Below are 25,401 nucleotides of genomic sequence, written 5' to 3' on the forward strand. Positions count from 1 at the left end.
ACAGAGATGCATTAAATATACACATCTGGAAATAACAGCTTATCTGAACTGGAAATTTTTTTCAAGGTTTCCCATTTCTTCATTTGTGTTTTGTTGCTGTTTGGCTCTAATTTCACATTCATTATAAACAAATATTACATAATTTTTGCACATGTGAAACTTTCAAGTGTGACACTGAGGTGTGACAGGTGTTTTGTTACAGTTTGGACCTTTTCTCTTAACACTTTTAGGTCTAGTCTTCTCAGCAAAAGGACAATTTCCTGAAGTCTGCTATCCCTTATGCATGCTGGGCCTGAAATAGCATGCCCAGAATTAACAATTACCCTTTGATACATCAGCCACTAGAGATCAGAGAGAATGTCCACTGCTCTCTTCTTACTCCTCAAATGGGGAATACACCTCAGTACAAACCATAACATATAGATTAAAACTAACAATCAAAATTCTGACAATACACAAAAGGAGCAAGACGCCGTAAATCATTTAAAGTACAAAAAGTCCATAAAGGGTTAAAATATTCTTTCTTGAATTGATAGCTTGCACAGATTGTGAAGTGGCAGGATTCTTGGATGAACCAGACATTCTTAAACTTTCATAACATGAAATTACAGATGGAGAATGGAAATGTCCATTCTGCAGGTCTCAGATCCCTAGGTAGAAATGGCACTGAATAATCAGAGATGCAATTGATTAGAATATGATACCTTTATCTTTAAGGTACAACCATACTTTCTGAAGCCCTTGTTAGTCAACTGAACAAAATAGGCGACAGCCATTCTCTGGTTCATTCCCCAGGGAACTGCCTTGACCAGTCAGAGTCAACCTGCCCGATATGAATTTAAACAAAGCTTGGCAGTTAACTGTCAGTCATCAGCTAACTGGTGCATTCTCCATGGCAAAGCCTCTACCAATCAAAGTCCACTTGTCAACTAATCAGCACTTTCTTCTCATGAAATATGAATTGTTGTTCCTTTTATATTTGGTATTCTTGAGGATGTCCTAATGAATGCAAGATGAAAAGCTTCAACATGTCTCTTTTTTCAACAATACTCAAGTTCTGTGTGTTCTATAAATGCCTAATTTATAATTCATAAACACTGCTACTCCCAATAACCTTTACTTCTGCTAGAAAAACTTACTACAACTAATAAAACCTTACAATTACATAAGTTTTGAAGATAAACAAGCAAAATATTCACCAACCAATCATTTTCCACGTTTCCTGTAATGTTACATTTTGATTTCTCTCAGAACGCAGCTGCTCCACTCCAGAGCCACAGGCTGGACTGGATTGGATAGCTCTTCTAGGTGTTTTCTTTTTGAAAAGTATGCTTTATTCATAGGCCTGGATTTTTCCTATGGCGGGTGGGCTGGGTGGGAGCGGGTGGGGGTGGGCGCAGAGCTGATCACCGCCTGCAATTGGCTGCATGCCCCCATTTTACGTGGGCAGGCCAATTAAGGCCCACCCAGCGTAATGTGCGGCTGGTAGTGCTCAGCGTTACTGCGCAAAATAGCGCAGTAATCTCCCTGAGGCACAGAGCTGCCTCAAGGGGATTGAATAGATTATAAAACATTTTAATAAATGAAGTAAACAGTGTCACATGAGTTGGGACATGATTGTGAAGTTGGGAAAAATTTATTTATTTATTTTATAAAAGCTTCAGGAAACCTCATCCCGCCCGTGGATGAGGTTTCCTGAAAAACACGAAGGCTGCTTGTGCTTTTCGCCTGCCCGCCAACCTTAAGGTTGGACGGGCAGTGTTCTAAAGTATTTTAATTAATCCCTTAATGGCCTTAATAGGCCGTTAAAATTTCAGCGGGCCGCAGCTGATTCCGGCGCACGCCCGCCGAACAAAATATCGCGATCACATCGGGACACACTCCCAACGCCATCGCACGTCATTTTATGCGTCAGCGTGCCGGATCCGGCCCCCGCACGCTGACTGGAAGATTCAGCCCATAAAATAACATTACCAAACATTTCAAAATGGCCATCATAAAAAGTGCAATCATATTCAAGCTTTCTACATAGATCATGAGGTGCGACAATACAACGAACATTACAGACATTTTAACATGGTCATTACAGACAGACAGACAGTGCAATGGTGTTTAAGTTATCTACATAGTTCATGTTGCACTTTGAGGTGCTTCAATACAATTGTAAACATGTAATATTCACTGCATACAGCTAATGTGAGTCCTAGAGCCCAAGGGGTCTATACAATTCCCTGCCCCTCGGTGCACAATGGCTGAAAGGTCTCAGACAGCAACCTTTTCCTGTTGAGCCTTTGCGGCAGCTGCCCCAAGCTTTAGTGCATCACTCAGCACGTAGTCCTGGACCTTGGAATGTGCCAGTCTGCAACACTCGGTCGGGGACAACTCTTTACTCTGGAAGACAATCAAGTCTCGGGCAGACCAAAAGCGTCTTTCATCAAGTTGATGATCCTCCAGCTGCAGTTGATGTTTGTCTCGGTGTGTGTCCCTGGGAATAGACCGAAGAGCACTGAGTCCTGTGTCACAGAACTGCTCGGGATGAACCTTGACAGAAACCATTGCATCTCTCTCCAGACCTTCTTTGCAAAGGCACATTCCACAAGGAGATGAACAATGGTCTCTTCCCCACCACAGCCACCTCGAGGGCAACGTGCAGAGGGGGTGAGACTCCTGGCATGTACGAACGATCTGAAGGGGAGGGCCTTTCTCACCACCAGCCAAGTTACATCTTGGTGCTTGTTGGAAAGTTCTGGTGATGAGGCATTCTGCCAAATGGCTTTGAAAGTCTGCTCGGAGAACCATCCGACAGGATCCACCATCTCTTTTTCCTACGGGGCCTCTAGGATGATACGTGCCAACCACTGACTGATGGACATGTGGTCAAAGGTGTTTCTCTGCATAAAGTTTTCCACAAGGGACAGGTGGTACGGCACGGTCCAACTACCGAGGGTCTATGCACAGCTTGATGCAGCCACACACAAAGGTGGCTATCAGAATGAGGACGATGTTGGGCACGTTTTTTTCCCCTTTTATCGAGAGGTTTGTACATCATGTCCCTGCAAATGCTATCCATTTTCGACCTCCAGATAAAGTGAAAGATGGCTTGGGTGATCGCCACAGCATAGGAGTGTGGAATGGGCCAGACCTGCGTCACGTACAGTAACAGCGAGAGTGCTGCACACCTGATGACCAGGTTCTTGCCCGCAATGGAGAGGGAGCGTCGCTCCCACATGTCCAGTTTTCTTTTCACCACAGTCACTTGCTCCTTCTAATTTCTAACACATGCCCTGGTTGCTCCGAACCAGATCCTCAGCACCTTCAGGCACTCTGAGCTGACAGTGAAGGGGAGATAAAGGATCGGTCAGCCCAGTTCCCAAAGAACATGGCCTCAGTCTTGCTACGATTTACCTTGGCTCCTGAGGCCAGTTTGAACTGGTCACAGATGTGGATCAGTCTGCGCACCGACAGCGGATCCGAGCAGAAGACAATGACATCGTCTATTTACAGGGAAGCTTTGCCCTGAGTGCCTCCACTGCCTGGGATTGTCACTCCTATTGTGCCCGGATCCTTCCTGATTGACTCAGCAAAGGGTTCTATGCAACACACATACAGGACAGGGGAGAGAGGGCAGCCCTGCATGAACTCCAGATTTAATTGGAAAGCTTTCTGATTCCCACCCATTGATTGAAACTGTGCTAGAGGTGTTAGTGCAGAGCAGTTGGATCCAGTTGTGGATTCCCTCTCCAAACCCCATTTTGGAGAGTACATCCACCATGTAGGTGTGCGATACTTTGTCAAAGGCCTTCTCCTGGTCCAGGCTGATGAGGCAGGTGCCCACACCCCTGTCCTGCACATAGGCAATTGTATCCCTGAGTAGCATGAGGTTGTCAGAGATCTTCCTGCCGGCACAGCGCAGGTCTGATCAGGGTGGATCCCCAACTCCAGAGCAGACTTGACCCGATTGGCAATGGCCTTGGACAGAATCTTATAGCCACATTTAACAGTGCGATGGGTCACCAATTTCTAATTTCCTCCTTTTCTCCCTTCCGCTTGTAGATGAGGGTGATGATACTTTTCCTCATGGATTCTGACATGCTGTCGGCCAGAAGCATACTCTCGTGTACTTCTAGCAGGTCTGGGCTGATCCAGTCCCACAGAGCCAAAAACCACTCAACCGGTAAGCTGTCGCTTCCGGGAGTTTTACTCTTCTAGAAGGATGCAAGGGCGTTAGTCAGTTCATCAGGGATTAGCGGTTTATCCAGACACTCCCGTGTACTGTCGTCTAAGACTCCGTGATAGAGGACAGGAAAGACTGGGAGGCCGTGCTGTCTGCGGGCTTCACGTCATACAATCCGGCATAAAAGGATTTGCTGATCCTCAAAACATTGGACTGCGACGACTTTACTGAGCCATCTTCTTCTTTCAGACGGCTGATCACAGAGCTCTCTGTGTGTACCTTTTGGAAGAAGAAATGTGAACACATCTCATCATGATCCACGGAACGGACTCTGGACCGGAAGATGATTTTGGAGGCCTCCGAGGCAAAGAGCAAGGCTTGCTGGTGTCCTCCTTGACATCGACCCCCATCGACTGCAGCCGGAGCAGGTTCTGCATGTTTTTCTGGAGTCAGGACATTTCCCTCTGTTCCTTTCTAGCTTTCTGGACACCTTTGTGGATGAAAAATGTCTTGATGTTCTCCTTGATCACTTCCCACCAGTATGTCAGGGACTCAAAGAGGGGTTTCACAGTTCTCCAACCTTTGTAATCCCTCCTGGGTTCCTCAATGTTTTCTGGGGTCAGCAGTTGCATGTTCAGCTTCCATGTTCCCCTGTCAACCCTCTGGTCTTCCTGTAAGTAACAGTTGGCCAGTAGGAAGCAGTAGTCAGAGAAGAACACCGGCTTGACGTTGGTGGATCTGATTGTGAGCGCTCGGGACACAAACAGGAAGTCTATCCTGGGATGGATGGACCTGTCTGGCTGCGACTGGGTGTATCTATGCTGCGCTCCATCTGCAGGGTTGCTGAAGACGTCATGCAGAACTGTTTCCATCAGCAGTCTGGACGTGGCATCCAGTGTGCTGTCGGCCCTGCCAGATCATCCAGCTGCATCGATGTTGCAGTTGAAATCACCGCTCAGGATGACCGGCCTGGAAGTTGGCAGCAGCATTGGGAGCTGCTGAAAGACCGCCAGCCCTCACTGTTCTGAGCTGGGGCATACACGTTAATTCACCACAGTGGAGCATTCTTGTACATTACGTCTGCTATGAGGCGGTGCCCGCCCACCACCTCCTTAACCTCGGAGACGGTGAATTTGCCTCCCCGCAGCAGAATACCCAGGCTGGAGGAACGTGAGTCGTTTCTTCCCGACCAGATCGATGGCCCATGGGACCACCATCGTGACCATTGCCTGTAGGAGCTGAGGTACAGTATCGCACACTCCTGCAGAAACAGGTCAGCTTTGACCTTGGCAAGGTAGTCCAAGGTCGCAACACATTGCATAGTAGATTTAATGCTACGCACTTTAATGGATACAATCTTTATCCCCATTTTTAAAGTATTTAGTTGCTTACCAGACCTGTTGTCTTTGACAGTTCCAGTCCTTTGGTCTGCACCTGCACGCCCATAGTGTTTGCAAATTGTCTCACTTTGGATGGGCTGAGGAATCCGTCCTGAACCGCCCCATTGGAGATGTTCCGCTCAGGTGACATCGGTGGGCAGGTGCTGCGGGGGAGGGGGGGTGCGGTCATGAAAGGAGTGAGGTTTGAATTGTTCTCTGTTGGTGAAGTCTCTCAGATCCATTCCCTCTCTGGAGCTGGGGTGCACTGAGCGCTTCACTGCAACCAGCTTCCTGGGGCTAGGGTGCGCTGGCCTCTTCAAGCTGAGGGCAAAGATGGGGTGCGCAGAACTCTTCATTGTCTCCAATGTTCTGGAGCTCGGGTGTCTCCTCCTCCAGCTTCCTAGAGCTTTGCCACTTCTTCTATAGGAGCTGCCCTTGCCCTTCTTCGTCTGAAGAGCAGCAGCCCCTGTTGTCCATGTCGGATAGGAGTCGCCTCTTGCCACTCATCTGGGAAGTGGCTTGGTCCCTTCTTAGCCCCTCCTTCTTTTTGGACTTCTTCACCAGCTGCTGCTCCCCCAGTTGATCGTCTGCTCGTTCCTCCTCCATTGATTTGCTCTGATTTGGAGTTGGAGGTTCGGGAAAGGATACAGTTGTTTGGTTGTCTGCTGCCTCAATCTTTTCCTCCCTCTTGTCTCTCTCCGTGTCCTTCCTTGTCCCATTGTGCTCTTTGGAGGCCTTGGTTGGTGGAGGTTTGCAAGTCTTCTTGGCGGTAGTCACACTCACCATTTCATTTGCTTGTCCCTCGTTGGTTTTGGCCACCTGCACAAAAGTGAGGCAGCGTTTGGGGCAGATCTTGTAGAGGTGGCCTGCCTCGCTACACAGGTTGTAGCATTTAATCCGTTTGCTTTATCCTTTATCTGGTGCCCTTCCTGCTTGCAATTCTCGCAGAGGACAGTGCTGCAGCTGGCCGCCACATGACCAGATTTGCTGCATGATTGACAAATTTTGGTCTGCCCAGCATAGATAAGGTAGCCCCTGATCTGCTTCCCCCGATAGCGAAGCTGGAAGGAGGATGGAGTATTGCTCCCTTACCATCCATCTTGAGTGTGACCTTGACCTGACATTTGCTGGTCTAAATCCCAAAGGCGTCTTTAACCTCGGTGCTGTTCCCAATCTTGTTGATGTACCTGGAGAGGAAGGTGAGCACATCAACGACAGGAACATGGGGGTTGTGGAGGTGCACAGTCACTACACGGTCCCATTGTGACGGCAGAGTAAAGAGTGGCTCCGCCATGAGTATTTTCATCTGTGGTTGGTCTCCCTTCTCCTTGAACACCTTCAGGAACTTGACGCAAGCAGCAACATTGTTGAAGGTCACATCGAAGTATCCAGCACTGGGGAAGTCCTGCAGACAGTAGATCTCTGCAGCTTCGAATCCACAGGATTCCAAAAGGATTCTCTTAATGAAGAAGGAACAGTCAATGGGTGTACCTCCTTTGCTGTCTTTCACCGCCACCCTAACAGTGTTACGTGCCCCACAGTTTGGGGCTTGACTGGTTGCAGCCATCATCTCTTTAAGTTCCCGGTGTTAGGCACTGAAGCCCCTTCAAAGGAGAACAAACAAACACAGAAGAGCTTCTAATACCAAAGGGCAAAAAGGCCAAACCCCTTGCTGAAACCCCCCAGTAAAATAAATGATACCCACAAAAACAACACTTACACACATGCAAAAGCAACCATGATCATGGTCTCTCCCCTGCCGGGTAAGTATCTTTTCTAGATGGCGATTACTGCCTCCAGGTCTTCCTTTCGACTGCTCCTCCAGGTGATGGTTACTGCCCCCGGGTCCTCTTTCTGCCCACTCTTCAGAAGGAAGGTGTTAATGTTTGGATGTTACTGTTGTCCTGTAAAAACTGCTCAGTGTAAGAATTCAGTTGTTGGAGTAATTGAATTTAACTACCTTCCAATTTGTTTTGAATTGATAACACCTGCAGATTAACAGTCAGTTCCAGCCATCAAGCTTAATTACATTTCTGGGCAGAGGTATTGATACGAACAAACACAGTCCATGCAAAACAGACATCACCCATTGCTATAGACTCTGATTGTGCTGCCAGTGAACATAGGATCAGGAATAGGCAATTTAACTCCTGAAATGAGATCATGGCTAACCTGTGACCTAACTCCTTTGCCCTATCTCCATATCACTTAATACCCCTGGTTAACAGAAATCTGTCAGGTTTTAAATCTGATAATTGACCCAGCATCAACCACCATTTGCAGAAAAGTTCTTCCATACTTTGTGTGCAAAAGTATTTCCTAATTCTACACCTGAAAGCTCTGGCTCTAATTTATAAGCCCCGTCCCCTAGTCTAAGATTTCCCCAAACCAGTAGAAATATTTTCTGTCTTTCTACCCTATCAGTTCCCCTCAATATCCTGAACTTTGATCAAATCACTCCTTTATCTTCTAAATTGCAGGGAATACATCCCCAGTTTGTATATCTCTTCTCATAATTCAACCATTGGAGTCCAGGTATCATTCTGGTAAATCTATGCTTCACTCCCTCCGAGGCCAGTGTATCCTTCCACAGGTGTTGTGCCTAGAACTGAACATGGCACTTCAGGTGCAGTCTAACAAGGGTTTTGTAAAGCTGTATTATGACTTCTAACCCCTTGTTTATCAACATTCCATTAGCCTGTTTGATAATTGTTTATACCTGTCCATGATACTTTAATGATCTTTCTACGTGGACCCCCAAGTCTCTTAGGGCCTCTACTGTTTCTGACTTTTCACCATTTAGGAAGCAACCTGTCCTATCACTTTTAAGTCCAAAGTTGATGACCTCATACTTACATATATTGAAATCCATCTGAAATGGTTTTGCCCATTCATTTAATTTATTAATATTGGTTTGTAACTTTATGCTTCCACCTATACTGCTTACAATGCCACTTTTCTTTGTGTCATAGACCAACTTGGATATGTGGCTCCTAACATCCTGCCAAATAGAGTACAGCACCTGTCCATTATTCTTACTCTGTCTCCTGCCACTCAGCAAATTTCCTAACCAGGCCAATAATTTGCCCTCGATTCCATGACCTTCAACTTTAACAACAGTCTCTTAAGAGAGATTTTATTGAATGCCTTAAGGAAGCTCATATAAATATTATTTTTTATTCATCCATGGGATGTGGTTGTCACTGGCTAGGTCAGCATTTATTGCCCATCCCTAATTACCCTTGAGAAGGTGATGGTGAGTTGCCTATCCATATGCAAGCCCCTGTCCACTACTTTAGACACTCTTCAAAAAATTCATTCAAGTTTGTTGGACATGACCAACCTTTTACAATTCTATGCTGGCTTTCTCTAATCAGCTGAAAATTCCTTGACTATACACTCTAGTAATTTCCTGACAGAAGATGTTATGCTAACTGTTTGATAATTCCCTGGTTTCCCTTGCCTTTCTTAAATGGTAGAGTGATATGTGCAATTTTCCAATCTAAGGAATGGTTCCTGAAATCAAGAGAACTCAGGAAGATTATAATTAGAACATCTGCAATATTTTCACCTACTTCCTATAAAACCATGAAAAATATTTAGTTTAATTGCTTTTTAGTGCATTATTTTCTTAATGTAGTCAAATGAACAGTAATTATGGTAATCCTCGCCCTGATTCAATGTTCATTTCCTTGGAAAGTCCGGCATGTTATCCTCTTTCTCTACTGTAAATACAAATGTAAATTGTACTAATCACTCTCCTTACAAAATAATGAGCATCACTTGTAAGCACAGTGGCTGTTTTTAATTATAGATAACACTTCCCCTGTCTATCAGTACTTGTAAAAAGATGAAAACTGATCCACAATGTGATGAAATCTGTGGTTTCAAAGTTTGCATTTTTTGAGGCAGATCCTAACTAAAACAAAAACTGAAAACAGAAACTGAAAAGGGAAAGTAAAAAAGGAAACAGAGAAAGGAAATTGACCCTTCCAGTTTCTAAGGAAACCAATACAGAAACCAAAATTCTCGGCAGACTGAAACTGCTGGAAACAATATAAAGGGACACAGAGCCATCCAAGCTCAGCATTGAAGCTGATGGGTCCAGTGGTGCAGTACAGGCAAGCTAACTCAATCTAGAAATTGAGAATAAGCACAGTTGCTGCAGCTGTTTGTTACTTGCAGATAACATTGGTGGACTTACGACATTCAGACTGAGTTGAGGAGTTTCTGCAGATGTGTACCCTTTTTGGTGAAGGACGTGCCCGTTGAACTCTGGTTGGTTTTGCATTGCTATTAGCTGGGGATCTAGCTAGCTCTTAGAAGGAGATGAGCTGAAATTCTTTGTAAGAAAGACAAGAGTTTTGAAGGAATTTATGACGGGCTATGATGACCTGTGTGCTATGTGGACTGCTGAGCCAATTTGTAAGATCTGTCTTAGTTGTGTCTGCCATTTACTGTGTAATTTATAGCTTATAACTGACTGCAATTTGCCTGTTAATTCATGTCTAACTTATGTTGACTCAGGGTGTTAGAGTATAAGTGAATAGCTAAGAAGGTATTTAGTATTTGCTTTGTTTGCCTCTTGCAGTGACAGTTCTCTTGTTTTAAACTGTGGAATCTTATGGTTTCTTTCTTTTAGTAAATAATTGGAATTTTGGATTTCTTTTTAAAAAAATAAGTTATTGGTCTCTATTGAGATCGTAACAATGCCTGAAACATTAATATGTCTGTCCACTTCACAGATGCTGTTTGACCTGCTAACAGTGCTGATGTTTCTAGAATTTCGAGTTTTTGTTTCAGGTTTCCATCATCTGCAGAATTTTTGCTTCTTTTATTCCCTCGAGGAAAGGTGTGTTGAGTGTCCTAAATCTATGACACTATTATTGGACAATACCCAATGGGAATTGCTACCTGGAACAAGGCTACCACTCAAAGTCTCAGAATGGAAATGGAATCAAGCAATGCTACACATTTTCATTGTTACAAATTTCGGATCTGTTGTAGATATTCTCTCCTTTAAGTAGACAGAAGTGAGGAGAGGTGAGAGTTACTGCCCTTAAAATCAAGGCAGTATTTGACCAAGTGTGGCATCAAGGAGACCTAGCAAAACTGGAATCAATGGGAATCAGGGGGAAAACTCTCCACAGGTTGGAGTCATACCTAGCACAAAGGAAGATGGCTGTGGTTGTTGGAGGTCAGTCATCTCAGCTCCAGGTCATCACTGCAGGAATTTCTCAGGGTAGTGCCCTAGCCCAAACATCTTCAGCTGCTTCATCAATTACCTTCCTTCCATCATAAGATCAGAAGTGGGGATGTTTGGTGACGATTGCACAATGTTCAGCACCATTCATGACTCCTCAGATACTGAAGCAGTACATGTCCAAATGCAGCAAGACCTGGACAATATCCAGGCTTGGGCTGACAAGTGGCAAGTAACATTCGTGCCATACAAGCGTGAGGCAATGACCATCTCTAACAAGAGACAATCTAACCATTGCCCCTTGACATTCAATGGCATTACCATTGCTGAATACCCCAGGGCAACTCTTTTCCAGCTGTATACCACTGTGCCACCACTTCTGCTGGGTCTGTCCTGCAGTGGGACAGGACATACTGAGGGATGGTGATTGTGGTGTCTGAGACATTAGTTGTAAGATATGATACTGTGAGGATGACTCTGCCAGGCTGTTGCTTGATAAGTCTGTGAGACAGCTGTCCCAATTTTGGAACTAGCCCCCAGATGTTAGTAAGGAGGACTTTGCAGGGTTGACAGGGCTGAGCTTGCCGTTGTCATTTCTGGTGCCTAGGTCGATGCCGGGTGCACCATCAGGTTTCATTCCAGTCAATAACCACTAAACATGTGACTATTGAATCCACCAATTTATTGCCCACTAAACGCATTATTGCAGGTTAAGTTTGGTAATTAAAAATATAAGTACCTTTTTAACAATGTGTTATTTGTTAACACAATGTCAATCAACTTTGCTGGCACAGAATGTGATCAAGCATAGTGTTCAATCTCATCCTGCCTGAAATCCATTGTTAGAAATTTTCTGTAACTGTTTTAACTCTAATTAATCAGTCTTTATTGTTCCTCTGTTTTTTTTTCAATCCTTAATCGCATTGGTTAAGGGGACACATGGTTAGCCCTGCTGTTAACTAAGGTCCCAGATGTCATGTTACCCCTACCATGCCATAATTCACTGGCCTCTCCAGCAAGTTAGGACAGTACTGTACATTTTTTGTGCTGAATGGGTGCTGAAAAAAGCCCAACTAATGGCATAGGTCATGAGATGCTCCACTGCAGCAAGTTCCGGGCCTGAATGTCCTAGAATTTGCTGCATTGATAATATTGATGACAAATGCCACATATTACTTCCATGAGTTGTGTTTCCTGATCCACCAGTGGCAAATACTTGCCATAATTTTCTGGATACGCTGCAGCGAGAGTTGAAGCAGATTGGGAAAATCGTAGCCAATGTCTAATACACATCAAAGATAAAGGGCCTGACACAGAATTGACCAATAGACAATTTAACAGGGATGCATTTAGAAGCAATAGCTCTGATCTGATAATGTGGGAACGGGTTGCTGTACAGATGGACAAATTCCAGCTTGAGTGTAATTTGCCTGATGCGTTTGTGTTGGAACAGTATCAAGATATAAATCAACATTTTCAACGGGCTAGTATGCATAGTGTTGGCTTCTGAACTGCATGCGATCCATAGCCATATGCAATGCACAAGCTCAATAAACATTAATATAAAAATATTAGTTGGGGGAAATCAGAACATGCCTGGCTGTTAAAACTCTAACCTTATTACTTCATTGAAATTTAATATTTCAATGAAGTTTTAGGAGCCATGTAATAAAATGTTACCCTCAGGAATCTTGCTGAACCATTGAACAGTTTGTTGTTTGAGTCCTCGAGTGTCATTTCTGAATGGCTGCAGCGATCACAATGATGTTATTGCAGCAAACTCTCTTGTCATTGATTTTAGAGGGTGTGGATCTATGTTAATTAGCTGTTCAATTTTGTTGGTGAAAGTGTCTGTGGAGAAACGCTAAAGCTCCAACAAATTAAAGTTTGATATATTTAATAGTATAAATCATCATGCCATAGGTCCTCCAATTTCTGTATTATAATAATGGCTTTTGCCATAGTGGTGCAAGTTTTCAACTTATTTGGGCCCCATGTAACTTGTAAAGTAGCTTGTACTATAATAATTTATACTATAATGTACTATAATAATTTAATTATACTATAATAATTTCATATTCTATCACAACCTGAAAGCACATAAATTCTTTTATAATTCAATAACAAAACATAAATAGATCAAAGCACACCTAAGTGGGTTAACATTTTTTATGAAAATCCCTATGCCAGTGTAGTATGGAACCAATCAGATTAGGGAGATTCCAAGTTCAAGGACATGTTTGGCTAGCTGAGTTCTGTAAAATCAGGAAGAGATTTTAAAAGAATTCTTCCATGGGATGCAGTTCTCGCTGGCTAGGCCAGCATTTATTGCCCATCCCTAATTGCCCTCGAGAAGGTGGTGGTTGGTGAGCCACTACATTGAACCTCTGCAGTCCATGTGGTTTATGCACACCCACAATGCTGTTAGGGAGTTCCAGGATTTTGACCTAGCAACAGTGTGGGAACATCGATATATAGTTCCAAGTTAGGATGGTGTGTGCCTTGCAGATGGTGGCGTTCCCATGTATCTGCTGCCCTTGTCCTTGTGGTAGAGGTCCCAGGTTTGAAAGGTGCTGTCAAAGCAGAGCATTGATGAGTTGCTGCAGTGCATCTTGTGGATGGTGCATACTGCTGCCACTGTGCATTAGTGGTGGAGGGAGTGTCTGTTTAAGGTGGTGGATGGAGTGCCAATCAAGTGGGCTGATTTGTCCTGGAAGGTGTCAAGCTTTTGGAATATTGTTGGAGTTGCACTCATGCAGGAAAATGGAGCGTATTCCATCACACCCCTGACTTGTGTATTGTAGATGGTGGACTGGCTTTAGGGAGTGAGGAGATGAGTTACTCTCTGCAGAGTTCACAGCCCCTGACCTGCCCTTTTAGCCACAGTATTTATATGGCTGGTCCAGTTCAGTTTCTCGTCAACGGTAACCTCCTAGATGTTACCTTCCTTCCACCATAGGTCAGAAGTGGGGATGTTTGCTGATGATTGCACATTGTTCAGCACCATTCACAACTCCTCAGATACTGAAGCGCTCCATATCCAAATGCAGCAAGATCTGGGCAATATCCAGGCTTGGGCTGACAAGTGGCAAGTAGCATTAGCACCACACAAGTGTCAGGCAATGACCATCTCTAACAAGAAAGAATCTAACCATTGCCCCTTGACTTTCAATGGCATTACTATTGCTGAATCCCCCCATTATCAACATCCTGGGGGTTACCATCAACCAGAAACTGAACTGGACTAGCCATATACTGTGGATACAAGAGCAGGTCAGAGGCAAGGAATCCTGTGGCGAGTAACTCACCTCCTGACTCCCGAAACCTGTCCAACATTTAAGGCACAATTCAGGAGTGTAAATGAATACTCTCCACTTGCATGGATGAGTGCAGCTCCAACAACACTCTAGGAGCTTGACACCAACCAGGACAAAGCAGCCCGCTTGATTGGCACCCCATCCATAAACATTTACCCCCTCCACCACCAACAGACAGTGGCAGCAGTGTGTACCATCTTCAAGATGCACTGCAGGTACTCACCAAGACTTCTTAGACAGCACATTCCAAACCCATGACCACTAACATTTAGAAGGACAAGGGCAGTTGGCTGTTGGGAACACAACCGCCTGGAAGTTCCCCTCCAAGCCACTCACCATCATGACTTGGAAATATATTGCCGTTCCTTCACTGGCGCTGGGTCAAAATCCTGGAACTCCCTCCCTAACAGCACTGTGGATGTACCTACACCACATGGTCTGCAGCAGTTCAAGGCAGCAGCTCACCACCACCACCTTCTCAAGGACAATTAGGGATGGGCAATAAATGCTGGCCTAGCCAGTGACGTCCATTTCCCATGAATAAATTTTTAAAAAATTGATAGTGGGGTATTCAGTGATGATAATGCCATTGAATATCAAGAGGAGATGGATAGATTCTCTCTTGTTGAAGATGGTCATTGTCTGGCAATTGTATGACGCAAATGCTACTTGCCACTCATTAGCCCAAACCTGAATGTTGTCCAGGTCTTGCTGCATATGAACACAGACTGCTTTAGCATCTGAGGAATCACAAATGCAGCTGAACATTGCGCAATTATCAGCAAACATTCCCACTTCTGGCCTTATGATGGAAGGAAGGTCAGTGATGAAGCAGCTGAAGATGTTTGTGCCTAGGACACTACCCTGACAACTCCTGCAGTGATGTCCTTGGACTGAGGTGATTGCCCTAAAACAACCACAGCTATCTTCCTTTGTGCTAGGTATGACTTTAACGAGTGGAAAGTTTTCCCCTTGATTTCCAACGACTCCAATCTTGCTTGCTAGGACTCCTTGATGCCACACTTGGTCAAATGCTGCCTTGGTGTCAAGGGCAGTTACTTTCACCTCACCTTGCAGTTGATTTAGATGTCCAGGGCTAGAAAGGGTACACAAACTGGCAAAGCTCTTGATCCAGTGGCCACTGCAAGAAAATATATTTTCTTTCCATATATTTACTAATGAAATCCACATTTTCCATTGTATCACTACATTTGACTATAAGACTGTTACTGTGTTGTCAGTTGTTTTCCTGAAATCAATCATGAATGGACCAAAAATTCCTCCAGCTTCTTCCTGTTCCATCCAGTACTATTCCCAACTGAACTTTACACCCTAGTCCTGCATTCTTTCCCCCTCCTACTTGCTCACTCAGACTGAACCTGATATGTGCAGCCTCTGTTTGACACCAAGCTGAAGATCAAATCTCATGAATTACATTTGTCTAACACTTCCAGCCTTTGTCTCTACCTCACCATTCACCTGAAACTTTCATCCATACTTTTTGCATAGGTTTAGCTTGTTCAGGGGCTGCTCATTATGTTTTCCTCTTCTGATCTGGACTTGATAACCTACAAGCATCTACAAACACCTCTCAATAGCAATAGTGACCTAGTAAGTAATCTAGAATGAATAGCAGCTATATTTCTTGGCCTTAAAGTGAAAGGCTAGTTCAAACACATCACTTTAACAGCAGAATTATGTATTGGATGGTATAATCCTAACACCATGTATCACCCAATTTACTGTGAAGAATGCTGGAGATATATATATCCCTATTCTTTGTGAAACTGTGATAGGCAGATAGTGAAGGATAGAATACTAGAATCTAACCTTTATACACTTACAAGCTTTTCTTTACAAAGACACACATGGCATACCGTGAATTTCCAACAACAAGAACCCTCCTTTTCAGCTGCTTCTATTATTTATGGTGTGTGTATACACATATACATATATCATCCCCAGTTAATACCCACCATCTGAATATAATTAACTCTCAATTGATACACAATTAACATTCTTGGCTATCTATTATTTTTTCAATTTATTTGAATCAACATTTAACTGAATTACATAAGAAATTAATTTAACTTATGTCCAAGTATGAATGTTAGAAAATCTGTTTTAAATTCATAACAAAATTACTGCCACTTTGACAAACAGCTCTTTCTTTGAACTTTCACCTTAGCCACTGACTATCTTCATGCTTCAGCAGAGAATTCCAACTGAGCACCCACAGTCGAATTCTCCGCTGAAGCATGAAGATAATCACACTAAAACAACAAGACATATGAATGGTACACACCATTAATAATTGAAAAATCGTGCAGCAACTTGTGGCAAGGAAAGAGGTACCCTGTAAATTGTGAATTGCCACAAGTTGCTGGCCAACTTACGTTATTAGCTTTGCATAGACAGGATCATGTGCTTTAACAAAAACGGAATTACCTGGAAAAACTCAGCAGGTCTGGCAGCATCGGCGGAGAAGAAAAGAGTTGACGTTTCGAGTCCTCATGACCCTTCAGCAGAATCATGTGCTTTAACCTCCCCGTGATTTTCATGAAGTTGCTGCATTTGCATATTAATTACCCATTAAACTCACTGCAGAAAGTTAAGTCTAGTAATTAATAATGCAAGTACCCTTTAACTGATATGATCATTGTCAATGAACTTCTCTTACCCAGAAAGCAAACAATTATAAATCCGGAGACTCATTTAGTTGTTAACTTTTTAGGAGACAATGAAGATGACATTAAAAAAAATTACACATTTTTTCTTATTTTCCATTTTGTATCTTTTCTATCTCTCTCTTAATCCAATCTTGCTTTCCCTCTCTTCATTTCTGTTTTGTACCTGATTTGACATTGAATTCCTTCCTTCCATTATAAGGTCAGAAGTGGGGATGTTCACTGATGATTGCACAATGTTCAGCAACATTTGCGACTCCGCAGATACTGAAGCAGTCCATGTCCAAAAGCAGCAAAACCTGGACAATACACAGACTTGGGCTGACAAGTGGCAAGTAACATTCACAAGTGTCAGGCAATGATCATCTCCAACAAGAGAGAATCTAACCATCGCCCCTTGACTTTCAATGGCATTACCATTGAATCCCCCATTATCAACATCCTGGAGGTTACCATTGACCAGAAACTGAACTGGACTAGCCATATAACTACAGTGGCTACAAGAGCAGGTCAGAGACTAGGAATCCTGTAGCAAGTAACTCACCTCCAGACACCCCAAAGCCTGTCCACCATCTGCAAGGCACAAGTCAGGAATGTGATGGAATACTCACTACTTACCTGGATGAATGCAGCTCCAACAACACTCAAGAAGTTTGACACCTTCCAGTACAAAGCAGCCTGCTTGATTGGCAACCCTTCAACAAACAATCACTCCCTCCACCACTGATTAACAGTAACAGAGTAGTGTCTACAAGATGCACTGCAGAAACTCAATTAGGGATGGGCAATAAATGCTGGCCTAGTCAGTGATGGCCACATCCCGTAAATGAATAAAAAAATTCATCCACTCTAATTCATTGTCCATCTCAGCCCTTCCTCTCTTTATTTAGGAATCATTTATATCTCTTAACCAATGAGATTACTGTTTGCTTTTGGAGTTCACCTAATATTCCAAATGCTTTGCTGACCTCGCTACAACATTATCAGCTCACAATTTGTAATCTAAAAGTGCAATTGTAAATCTACCTAATGGGGCATGCTAATTTCAGCAATATCTGTTCAAATAGCTACTCATTTGGACATTAATGCGCTTTTAAAATTTAATTATTCAGATATAGGTACCACTAGCAAGGCCAGCATTTATTGCCCATCCCTAGTTCCCCTTGAGAAGGGTGTGGTGAGCCACTTTCTTGAACTGCTGGAGTTGTGTGTTGAAACTGCTTCCATTGTTCTGTTGGGTACTTTTCCAGGACTTCGATCTAGCAGGGATGAAAGAATAGCAATATGTCCAAGTCAAGATGCTGTGTGTCTTAGAGGGGAACTTAGACATGATGGGTCTCCATCAGCTGAGTTACTGCTAACCATGCTCCCAAAATGAATACTTTAGAAATGGAGTCACATAGTATATTACCAATAATTAAAACAGAAAATGCTAGAAAAGAATGTGGAGGCTGGTGAGGTGGAAAGTGAGGACAAGGGGTAACCTATTATGGTTCTGGGATGGGAAGGGGTGAGAGTGGAAGTGTGGGAAATGGGATGGCATTGGTTGAGGGTCTTGGTGGAGGGGAATCCTTAATTGAGGAAAAAGAAAATGTATAGGAAGCACTGGTATGGACGGTGGCATCTTCAGAATTAGATGCACATTTAACAGACCATCTGCCATTTCTGTCATCTCCAGCATGATGCCACCACCAAACATCTTCCCTTCACTTCCCCTCCCTTTTCAGCTTTCTGAAGGCACTGTTTCCTCTGTGACACCCTGGTCCATTCCTTAATCACTGTCCACGGCTCCAAACACACTTTACAGGTGAAACACCGATTTACCTTTACTTCTTCCAATTTTGAACACTGTATTTACAGCTTCTGATGTGGTTCTTACATTGGGGAGACCAAATGCTCGACACCTCCATCCAGGAGGCTCGACCCTGACCTTTCAGCTGCCTGTCACTTTAATTCACTGGCCGACACTTAACCTGACCTCTGTCTCCTACCCTGTCCCAATGAAGCTTAACAGAAACTTGAGGAATAGCCCCTCGTCTTTCAGTTAGATACTTTGCAGCCTTCTGGACTCCACTTTTGAGTTCAACAATCTCATATCATAACTACTGGCCCCATTCCCCTGAACAGCAGCTGTTGGTAATGATTCTGCTATTACATTTATATCTCCTCTGGACCCATATTTTGTTTTTTGTTTACTTGCCCTATTGTCATCTATTTTTGCTTTGCAACATCATCCTCTTTGTCATGTAATTTCTCCTGCCTTCCACCCTATCACACACCCTTTGTTCTTTCTACCCTTCCTTTCCCTGCCTCTGTACTTTACAGTACTGTACGTTTTTGTTTACACATGCCAACAAACGTGTTCTGCATTTCTAAAAATGTTCTTTTCCCCCATCTATAAATGCATGTACGAATGCATGTTGTTGAAGTGGGTACAGCGGCACTGGCTGTTTGCGGGCGCTAGGACCCCGCGGCCTCAGTGTCCTCCTCCGCCCCCGCCCTCAGTTGGTGCTGAATGAGCGGATGAAACATGGCGCTGGACGGATGGAAATACTAATGACAGTCGGGAAACTCGCTTCCATTTGTACCATGGTAGGTGGCCAGTGGGGAGGCCCTGCAGTCTCGGGGGTGGAGGCCACTCGTTTCTCGTTCTGCAAACAGCCGCGGCGGCGGGCGGCTTTGCCGGTGTGAAGAGCGGGGCTGAGGTGCCCGTGCTCCCCGCGGCCGCCGGGCCACCGCTCGACTCCCAGTCCCAGGCTCCTCTCTGGCCTGCTGGGAAAATGAGGTGAAAATAACCATTAAAATTAGCGAAGGAGCGAGGCCTCCGCCTCCCGGAGCCGGGCTCATCTTCCCCGCCCCTGGCCGGTGCTGTAGTGGCGGCTGGAGCGGTCTTTCCCTGTGCCGGGCGGCGGCTGCAGCGTCCCCCGAGGCCGAGGGGCAGGTGCAGGGAAAGGGAGAAGAGCAGAGCGCTGCAACCCCGAGAATCCTGTACTGAGAGTCTTGCTGCTGCTGCTGCTCCTGTTTCTCATTCTTCACCTTCCAACTCCACTGTGGTGCATTTCATGTATTTAGTTTTACTGTAATTTATTCACGGGATCTTTAAAGGGGCGTTTAAAAAGCCCACGGTTTTCCTCTCCGGGGTCAGTAAAGCCCACTGTGTGTCACTTTGTTCAAGGAACCACCCCAAGTCAAGCCCTACTTGAAGTTTGTGTTTGTATTGAATTTAATAATACCTTGATTTAATTGGAAACTGCCTGTGATAGTTGTGTTTTCACATAAGATATTTCTGGGAATTTACAATTGAAATTTGCGTTTAATTTGACGGATCTCATAAGATCATAAATAGGAACAGGCCATTTGGCCCATTATGCTTCGTATACAGTGTGGTAGACATTACTATATTGTCAAAAGATTACTTTCCTTTTATTGATCTGTGGTAGTACAGTCCTGTTCAGTTTTAGCAGTGAAAATTCAGTATTTGGTAAACTCCCCTTGTAAAATAAATTCGGTTTTTTTTTCTGTTTTTAAAAGAACAAAGTCTCTCCAAAGTGGCCAGCATGAATAGATCTGTAAGGAGTTGCTCTATTTGTAGGTGTCAAGACTGTATTAGGTATGAGTGGATGGTTTTACCACTGTATTGTCATGGATAGGACAAATGGTTTGCTCTAGTTCAACATTCAGTGCACATCCTGAGAATTTTACACTACAGTGTAATACTTTTAAAATTAATTTCTGTTCACTGACACTTCAGTCTTAATCAGCATGTTTTTAAAAAATCAGCATTTGGTTTCAGCACATCTAAAAATGAAGCAGTTTCCAGTTGGATACTATAATAGCAGATTGTATATTTGGCACATGCTTCTCACGTTAGCACTATAATTCAAACTGATTTTTAAAAAGTGTTTGTGAGCTGAGTGTTAGTGGACTGTACAAGTATCTGTTAGAATAGCCAGCTAGAAACTTGCTACACTCCTAAAAGAGGTGGGAGCAGGAGAACATCAATGCTTTCAGACATAAATGCTGATTAAAGTGCAATATAAGGGGGAAAGTTGACAATACAAGAACAGTATCTGTCCTATAAATACTGTTTTTAATTCAAAATATTCTCCCTGCAACTGTTGTGTAATTTTGCTATGTCAAATCACTTATCTAGCTACTGAGTAGGATGTGTCTCATAATCAGTTTCCTAATTTATTTGAGTAAGACTACCTTTTTTTATTCTAACATGGGATATGAGAGGCCAACATTTGTTGCCCATCCCTAATTACTTTTGGGAAGATGCTGGTGAGCTGCTGCCTTGAGCTGCTGAAGTCCATCTTATGTAGGTAGAGATTTCCAGGTGTTTGACCCAGCAATAAAATGGTCATTCCAGTCGCCATCATCTACTGTGTACATATCCTAGTGGACAAATATGAATTGGTATTGGTAAAAAGTTAGTAACCATTTGATGTCAACTGACTTAGTTATAAAAAGATGTGCAAAAAGATTTGAAACCTTAAAAATGGGAAAATAATTTAAAATTGTGAAATTGAGAGTGCGGTGGTGATGGGTTGGGAAAATGTAAGAAGTTTTATTAGATTGATGCTCTTGAGGTCACCTCAACCATCTTTAAAGCGCAGAAAAAATTGTTCACAACTTTATACATTTCAGTTCAGTACTCACCACTTCATCCAATTCAGGGCTGCGGGGAGTCGGAGTCTATCCCGACAGGAGTGGGATGCCAGTCCATCATTGGGCACTTATGCGCGCGCACACACAGAGACAATTTACCGTATCCAATCCACCTAACCAACACGTCTTCGGATGGTCGGAGGAAACCCACGCAGGCACAGGGAGAATGTGCAAGCTCCACTCAGACAGACACCCGAGGTCAGGATCAAGCCTGGGTCCCTGGAGCTGTGAGGCAGCAGCGCTAACCACTGTACCACCTCAGTTCAGTACTTTTTATGTAAATTTATCAGTTTTTATATAAATTATTATTGAAGAGAATTTCAATTTATGTAGCACCTTTCATGTCCGTTGAAAAGGAAGTACTGTTATCATAAGAGGAAAACGCCACAAAGAGCAACTAAGATAAATAACCATTGGTTATGGGATAAATAATGGCCAGGGCAGATGGAGACCTTCCTGTTCTATTTCAATTAGTGCTGAAAGACAACGCAGTACTCCCTCAGTACTGTACTAAAATGTCATCCTAGATTGTGCTAGACTGATGTTTGAACCTGCAATCACCTTACTCTGACAACAGTGGTATCATTACACCAAGATGATTTTATTTAGCTATATGTGTACACTTTATGCAATTATCATATTTCCTGCTGTGCTTATTTCTCACACTTGTCAACCTTTTCTGTCACAATTAAACTTGCCTATTTATTTCATTGATCTCTGAATCTTCGGGTGACATTGTTACTTACCTTGTGAGATTTCTGTTTGTGTCCTCAAGTTAATTAGTACTGCTTTGTTTGGCCAGAGGTGTGATGCTGATAACATCCCTCTTGGTGTTGCATTTTTTGGCTACCATTTCCTCCCGCCTCTCCTATTTTCCCTGATCCCAACCCCCTTAGTTGGACAAAACTATCATGACTGGACCCAAGTCTCCATCTATCCTTCCTAAGGCTGCCTTCTGGCTTTATTGGGAACTGGTTTGAAGTTCTTGAACTGCATGAGCAGCCATTTTACATTTAAAAAGTGTTGAGAAAACACTTCAGAAGCTTAAGCCAATTTTCAGACACCCACATTTGGGAGTGTATGTGAAATTTGAAGGAGACGGTAGTGGCAGCTGAAGAAGGAGGTACCAGTCATCATGGGGTTTGGGAGGTGATGGTGGAATTTGAGTTTTCAGCACCAGTAATGTGGCAAAAATTGAATTATATTTAAAATAATTACTCAGCTAAGTTTAAAACAATATGGCTAGGTCAGTGATTCAAAAATGCAATGAAGAAAGCCCACCAGCACTGAATGCTCATACCCCACCAGTCTGCCATTTCCCACCAATCTCATTCCCTATGCTGAGCACCAGTTCTTTTTCCTGCTGCTCGTATACACTTTTTATCAGTATTCCCCTGGAGTCCTCTTCCCAGTATTCCCATGTCTTGCTAAATCCCCTTACCAATGCTCCTACACAGCCCATTACCATCCCAGCGCTGCATCATACCCAAACCCCTCTCCAATCACTGCTACATCCAGCACCTGCAAAAAACAGAAGATCAAACTTTATTGCAATTTTAATGAGGGAAATAAATATGTGTTGTAAATGCCACTAACTGTTAAAGATACACATTTTACTCCGGGGTGTAGCTCCTTTATGACAATGCTGCTTCGAAGGTATGAAGGCAATCTCATTTGGAATTTCCCTGCAAAAATAACTATGTACGTTTGTTGGGGAATGTTTGCTAGAAGAAATGGAGTTGCTCTTTCATTACCTTGTTTTCTAGTTTTGCATAAAGAGCTTACAATTTCAAATGTGTTCAGTAACTTGGCACGTATGTTAGCACCAAACTAATTGCCTGTTTATAATACATGAACTGTCCACATGCAGTGCAAATGTGTTTCTGCTGAATTGTAGCTTTTTTTTGCACTTGCGCCATTATTAATGGTTTTGATGTTTGGCTTGTACATATTCCCTACACAATATTTTCAGCGCTGTACTTGCATTGATGTATGGCACAACAAGGTTGGAGCTGTCATTTCTGTAGTCATTGTACATATCAGCCAAATTGTGAAAGAATAGCAGGGCATTTATCTGGAATAGAGAAAAGGGAAATCTGGACAACTCTTACACTTCTCCCACTTTACTTGGGGCAATGCTGAATATGCTTTAGCTCATCATCTATCACATCCTTCAATGCAGCTTTCACGAAGGGAATCAGATTAGTTCCTGATTCAACAAAGGAGGACAACGTGGTTGGCATGATTTGTTTTTTAAGTACTTTCAAAATGGAATTAAATACATACAAAGAACTGTATGACTGATTTGCACAACAGAAATCTTGGTCTTCAAAACTGCTATATTTTAATAGATGTCAGTATTTTTCAAATAATCAACTGTGGGCATTCTATGAACCAGGATGGCAGTGTTTTTTTTTTTCTGTAAATTGATATTACACACCAATACAATGAGATATATGGTGCACTATGTCAGAAATCATTTTTTTTTCTTGTATGAAGAAAGGACGGGGTTTAAAAAAAAGTTACAGTGCAACAGCTGTGCTATCTATCAACCTGGTACAGGCACCTCTCACTCCTTTGCCTCATGCTACAACTTCAAGTTAAAGCCACAATAAAATTCCCTATTTATAATCTTCATGAGTGTGCTCAAGTAAAGTGGTCAAGGTGGATTCGTTCTATTTTCTTGAGTGAAATAGTATGTCACATACCTGTTTTAGAAAACACCTCTTTTAACAGCATTTCTTTTTATATGTTCTGTTTCTGAAATTAATATTTACCAAATTTTGCAGTGTTTTAAAAACAGTAACTATCTCAGAATTTAGATGATGTTTATTATGTACTTCACATTTGCAGTTTATAAATTATTTTTATCTTTTCTGAGCTTACTCCAGTTATTTGCTTAATATAGTTTCACAAGTAATGTTCTAAAATGCAAAGTTCAGTACTGCATATAGAAGTAGAAGTTATAACCTCTTGATTTATATAATCCCTGTATCTGTTTCAAGGCACATAGGTAAGGATGGCATTGATCATATCACATCATTAACACTGTGAAAATAGTTCATGGAATACTGAACATCTATTATATACATTGCTTCTGCAAGATTCTTTGGAACATAACTTATTTTAGGGAATTTTAACTTGGTTATTTATGGCTAAGCATGGACATGATTAAATGTTATTGGGAATCTTTGTTTTTCTGTAAATTATCCTCTTTTTAAGTAATCTTTACAAATGTGAAACATGTGGTCTAAAATCCTGATGCTCAATGTGACTTTGTAGCTTGAATACCTTCCATTTCTTCATAACAGATATTGTTCATTCTGGCCTGACCCTGCTAAAGTGCTAGCAGATTACTATGCAAATTGGCATATTTTCTGTAACACATATTCTCAGTGTATTCCCTTTGGAGCAAAAAATTGATTGTAGAATTTATATTGGATGAAAATTTAGCACAAGGTATGTACCAAGATCCTATGTGCCTGAATATCAGACTTCATCTTTGGAATTCTATTTATTATTTCAAAAGTTAACTTAGGACCTAGTAGAAATGTTGGGACAATTTTCTTCATAAAAGTTTCCATTTTCTTCTGAAAGATGCACTGCATCTGTTTATGCAATTGACATCTAAATTCTTCTGTAAGTAAACTGAAAAAAGCTCAACAGTAGCTTTTAGCTAAGATGTGGCACAGAGGTTTTTTTTTATAAGTACAGTATTTTCAAAAATGCAACATTTGCTACTATTTGAATTCATAGTGCAATTACTACAGACTGTGAGGAATGCTAGAATGTCATTTCTGAATATATTGCAGCCAATAATTATTTAACACTGGTAACCATATTTCATCTCTGTGTACGCTTGGGAAGTAACTGCACCTCCTCGGGGCTCCTTACCTAGTCACATGATGCACTCTGCCATTTGTGCTTCGGTATGAGTCGGGGAATGTTTCAGCTTTTTTTAAATGAAACC

At 42.6% G+C, this 25,401-nt stretch overlaps 1 protein-coding gene across 1 annotated transcript in view; it reads left to right on the plus strand.

Moving 5' to 3' along the window:
* Positions 1-19,253: 19,253 nt before the first annotated feature.
* Positions 19,254-25,401, plus strand: part of usp12a (ubiquitin specific peptidase 12a) — a 47,014-nt gene continuing 40,866 nt past the window's right edge. Inside the window, exon 1 of the mRNA XM_078545389.1 lies at positions 19,254-19,352. Within this exon, the coding sequence (XP_078401515.1) occupies positions 19,284-19,352 (69 nt within the window). The 5' untranslated portion in view covers positions 19,254-19,283. The remainder of the gene's footprint in view (positions 19,353-25,401) is intronic.

This window comes from Cetorhinus maximus, chromosome 7 (genome assembly GCF_964194155.1).
Source record: "Cetorhinus maximus chromosome 7, sCetMax3.hap1.1, whole genome shotgun sequence".
NCBI classification, from domain to species: domain Eukaryota; kingdom Metazoa; phylum Chordata; class Chondrichthyes; order Lamniformes; family Cetorhinidae; genus Cetorhinus; species Cetorhinus maximus.